This window comes from Protobothrops mucrosquamatus, unplaced genomic scaffold (genome assembly GCF_001527695.2).
Source record: "Protobothrops mucrosquamatus isolate PMUCROS unplaced genomic scaffold, P.Mucros_1.0 scaffold4259, whole genome shotgun sequence".
NCBI classification, from domain to species: Eukaryota; Metazoa; Chordata; class Lepidosauria; order Squamata; family Viperidae; genus Protobothrops; species Protobothrops mucrosquamatus.
In genome coordinates this window covers 41,233-41,462 of record NW_015390177.1, presented here as the reverse complement: position 1 = coordinate 41,462, position 230 = coordinate 41,233, and the positions used below count along the sequence as shown (strand labels likewise).

General features: G+C 38.7%; 1 protein-coding gene across 1 annotated transcript in view; it reads left to right on the top strand.

Annotated features, from left to right (window-relative positions):
- Positions 1-230, top strand: part of GSAP (gamma-secretase activating protein) — a 41,311-nt gene continuing 41,081 nt past the window's right edge. The window contains exon 1 of the mRNA XM_029286610.1: positions 1-88. Coding sequence (XP_029142443.1) covers positions 1-88 — 88 coding nt within the window. The remainder of the gene's footprint in view (positions 89-230) is intronic.

Below are 230 nucleotides of genomic sequence, written 5' to 3'. Positions count from 1 at the left end.
ATGACGCAGAAACGTCACTCCTTACTAAAGCCGCTGAACAAAGCTGGGAAAAGTTATTTTTACTGCATTCGAATTGACTGTAAACACGGTGTGAACCAGGAGCTTTTGTTGAGTTCAAAGCATAGCAGAGTTCTTTACAGGTAGACCTTGACTTAAAACAATTCATTTAGTAACCATTCAAAATTACAACGGCACTGGAAAAAGTGACTGATGACCGTTTTTCACACTTA